Here is a 4,042-nt window from a genome sequence, read left to right on the forward strand (position 1 = left end):
AACATCATCAGTGACTCGTGGAGAAGTGTCAAGATGAGAGGAGGCTGTGGTGAGGGCATGGGGAACAAGGCAGAACATATTACATGCTAGAGTGAGTATGTGTAGTTGTGTGTGTGTGTGTGTGTGATAGAAGTGTAGAAGTGTAGTAGTGTTGTGTTGTGTGTGTGTGTTGTGCTGTGTGTTGATATATGTAGTAGTGTGTGTGTGTGTGTTGTGTGTGTATGTGTGTGTGTGTGTGTGTGTGTGTGATGTGTGTGTGTGTGTGTGTGTGTGTGTGTGTTGTGATGTGTGTGTGTGTTTGTGTGTTGTTAGTGGGTTGTGGATCATGGATAAACATCATGATATCCTTGTCAATATATTCCTACTTCTTATCTGTTGATGAAACATGTCATGAGGTTGAAGATGTAAAGTAGATTTATTTACTTAGAATGATGATGTTCCTTACTATAAGTACATGAACTCAGTACTGTACTAAGTACAATTTTGAGGTACTTATTCTTGAGTATTTCATTTTTAGCTACTGATGTCTATACTACTCCACTACGTCAGAGCACATGGAGTACTTCCTACTCCACTGCATGTATTTCAATACCTTAGTTACTTCACAGATGTGGAGGAATGATGTGAAATATAAATCAAGTGTTAAATCAGACTTAGTTCCACCTGGAGTAAAATTCACAAGCTACCCTGCCAGTATACAAAGTCATTCAAACTAGCCTGCACCCTTTACCAGCTTTGAGAACACTTTCATGATCAATCATTGATAAAACATATCATATATATTATTCTGCAAATGGACCAATTTTTTTTTTTTTCCCCCCCCCCCTTTCACATGACTACGTTTCTGTCGCTACTTTTCACTATATTTGACACCAATATTTTCTACTTTTTTTTTTCATTTTCTTACAAAGGAACCTTTCTTAAAATATAAAAACACGGATCAAACTGCAACCCATGATGAAGCAAAATGGGACCTTAAAGACATGACGTGGTGTGTGTTTTTTTTCAGGGGTGCATTGTCCAGCCAACAGCATGTACAGTGTCACAGCTTCTGCTGTCCAATCAGCTGCACTGTTAATCTCCACCTTGTTGAGTAAGGCCCCGCCCAGCGAGGGCTGTGTGTGTAACCCTGGTTACCTGCAGAGTCAGGTAATCCACAACACACTGCCTTCATTCAATGCACATGAACTGTGTGGGGGTGGGACATGCTTTAACTCCCACCCTGTCTCTGCTTAGATCCTATGGAATATGATGGATTGTCATCATCAAGGACATGTGTTTGTCTTTATTGGGGAAACGAAGGCTTTAGCTAGAGTTTCAAAAATACTAAGGTCATTAGTCCACAACTCCCCCATTCTGTAGATCAGAAGGTTGCACACAAAGAACTTGTTCTTAAAACCTCCACGCACCTACTGTAGGTACAGACCAACCCCTACACACTCACACACTCACAGGTACAACCTAAAGGCGAGCTCCCCTCTAATACTTTTAAAACACTTTATCTTGGTTTTAAAATCTGATGTTAAAGAGCCGCTTGTTTTTTAACAGTCCCTGTTAATATATACAGAACTATACAATCAATTACACATGTCTAGACACAGGTCTATATGGTTCCAAGTGAAAATGTTATGGTTAATGGTTAGAAGGGCACTTCATGTCTGACCCTCCACGGGGATGCACACACAGAGAGGAAGTGGGGAGGGGGGGTGTCGCGGTCAGTTTGGAATTTTGTCTCAGTTTCCTTTTTTCTGCGTTTGTGTTCCTTACGTGGGGGAACAGAACCGGGCTAAGGTTTCAGAAATACTTAGGTCAAAACATTTCCCCAGTGCTGGAGGTTTCAGGCAAACAGCTCAACCTCCAACCCCCCAGAAAAAGAGGTTATTGCAGCAAGTTGAACAGAGTTGAATAACTTTAACAGAAGTATATTCTGTTGGAACTGTTGATGAAGTTACCATGGTGATACATGCTCTCTGATTGTCCACACTAGAACAAGAAATAGGACTGTCTGTATGGAAGTGCTTTCGTGTGTACTGCAAATCACATTGTTATTAAGGGCCACCATGAGACATGCTAATGATTGACCTTTGACCATTCAGGATGGCTGTGTGCCGCTGGCTCAGTGCGGCTGCCTCAGTGAACAGCAGTACATCGCGTCGGGTCAGAAGTTCTACCCTAAGCCTGATTGCATGAAACTCTGTGAGTGTCGGGGGGGGATGGTGTCCTGTGAGGACAAACCCTGCCAGAAGGGGAAGAGCTGTGGAGTGCGCGAGGGAGTGAGGGGTTGCTACGACAACCTGAAAACCCCTGGCAACAAAGGATAGAAGAGGAGCAGAGAAATGCAGAGCTTCTTGTTCTAATGAGTGCAGAGCTGTGTGTTTTTACAGTAATACGTAGTAAGTAGTTTTACTGTCATTGTAATGATTTTTGTAATGACACATTTCAACAGTTCAACTGTCAAAAATAAAATCTATAAAGATTATGATGTGAATGTGTATTAAATCATCAATCAATAAAATCATTAGATTATTCCCTGTTGCTTTATTTCTATGCTCCAATATGTCTTTATGCAGAAACAATTAATTTTAGGTTACCTACTCACAGCTAATTTGAAATCGCAAATGTAACACCCAGAGTTGAAACTAACACTTTGTATTAACTTTGGTTTGTATGTGAACCACTGGAAAAGTGTTAAATTAACAAGTGTTTACATTATTAACTATATGAGAGTATTAGAATATATGTCTTAGACTAGAGTGTGTAAGGGAAACTTCTGCAGCAATGGAGAGTCAGGACTCAGAGAGACACGAGGAGAGTTGGAGCTTTGATGTCAAACACTGGTGTTTTATTACAAGTATCGGTCGGAGAATTCACATCACAAGTCACAGCAGCCAGAGGTTCTGACTGCCCGGAGAGTTGCCACATCATTTCTGCCCAGCCTCTCTCTCGATAGACCTTTTAACTAGTTTACAGAGAGTTAATCAACAGCTGGGAACACTGGAGATATACCCAACATCTGGACACACTCTATCACTTGCCTGACTCTTAGGCTCTGTGACCGAGAGTTGACCGGTTATAAAACTGAGAAATATCAACATATGACTGCATTAGCACATTCCTTACGGGAGATAACAGACTCAGGGTTGGTCATAAACGTCCCCACACAGAAAAGGTTAGACTCCTAGGAGTAAGACAAAATTAATCCCTAACAAATACTTTGATTACTAACTTTAAAAGTTTTCCACACCAAGAGAAGAGACATTTGATTTACTCAGTGAATGTTATTACAAGGAAGTTCACTTTTTTAATACTTTATTCCTCGAGTAGTTATATAAAAATGAAATCCAACCCAAGTCTGAGTTCCCCCCATGTGCCTGTTAGACTGAGTATAATTTTATTTTCCTATCCCATAATATAATGTCAAAACAACTCGTGATACAAAGAAGCCCACAGCTAGAAGTGATGCAGTGTAGGTGATGCACCTGACACAAATCAGAGATTATGGGGTGTTATTTTGGATGTGCAGTGCCTAATGTGCCAAAGGCATGCTAATGCATTTTTGTTGCGAGAGGGTTACGCTCAGAACACGAGGTGGGATATGTCAGAATCCATTATCATACATTATTTAGGGTGTGTAGCCTGTTAAACTAAATCTCACCTGCTTCTTTTTAATCCCATTTTAAAGCATGTCCTCTCCCTGCCACGACATGTACTGACAATTTGGGGATTGAGTGCAGACTTTTTAACCAGTTTCCATTAGACAAAACTATTATTCTTATCTGGAATGTGCAGAAGTTGAAGTCACATTTCTGGCATTAATGAAAATCCGACAGTCGAAAAAAGTTTATGATCCAAAACATAGAGCATAGATGGAAATGTACCAACAAAAAGAAACTAGGACGCTTTTATGTGAAATGGAACCAAGTCTCAAATATATTTTCAGCTGAATATACCGTGTGAGGATGGACGTAGCTCACATAATGAGTTTGTTTGTGTGGGGGATTTTAAGCATCAGAGCTAATACATCTCTGCCAGTTATTCTGCC

General features: G+C 40.5%; 1 protein-coding gene across 1 annotated transcript; it reads left to right on the top strand.

Annotated features, from left to right (window-relative positions):
- Positions 1-47: 47 nt before the first annotated feature.
- Positions 48-2,528, top strand: LOC104955168 (IgGFc-binding protein-like). Its single transcript, XM_010782418.1, has 3 exons — positions 48-71; positions 1,005-1,149; positions 2,097-2,528. Exons 1-3 carry the CDS (start codon positions 58-60, stop codon positions 2,319-2,321), a joined length of 384 nt encoding a protein of 127 aa, XP_010780720.1. The 5' UTR covers positions 48-57; the 3' UTR covers positions 2,322-2,528.
- Positions 2,529-4,042: the final 1,514 nt, after the last annotated feature.

This window comes from Notothenia coriiceps, unplaced genomic scaffold (genome assembly GCF_000735185.1).
Source record: "Notothenia coriiceps isolate Sejong01 unplaced genomic scaffold, NC01 NC01_scaffold00000497, whole genome shotgun sequence".
In the NCBI taxonomy this organism is placed as follows: Eukaryota; Metazoa; Chordata; class Actinopteri; order Perciformes; family Nototheniidae; genus Notothenia; species Notothenia coriiceps.

Excerpts from the sequence above, each read along its gene's own strand:
- LOC104955168 (XM_010782418.1), top strand. Across the intron at positions 1,150-2,096 it reads CTGGTTACCTGCAGAGTCAG|GATGGCTGTGTGCCGCTGGC; the intron begins GTAATCCACAAC and ends TTGACCATTCAG.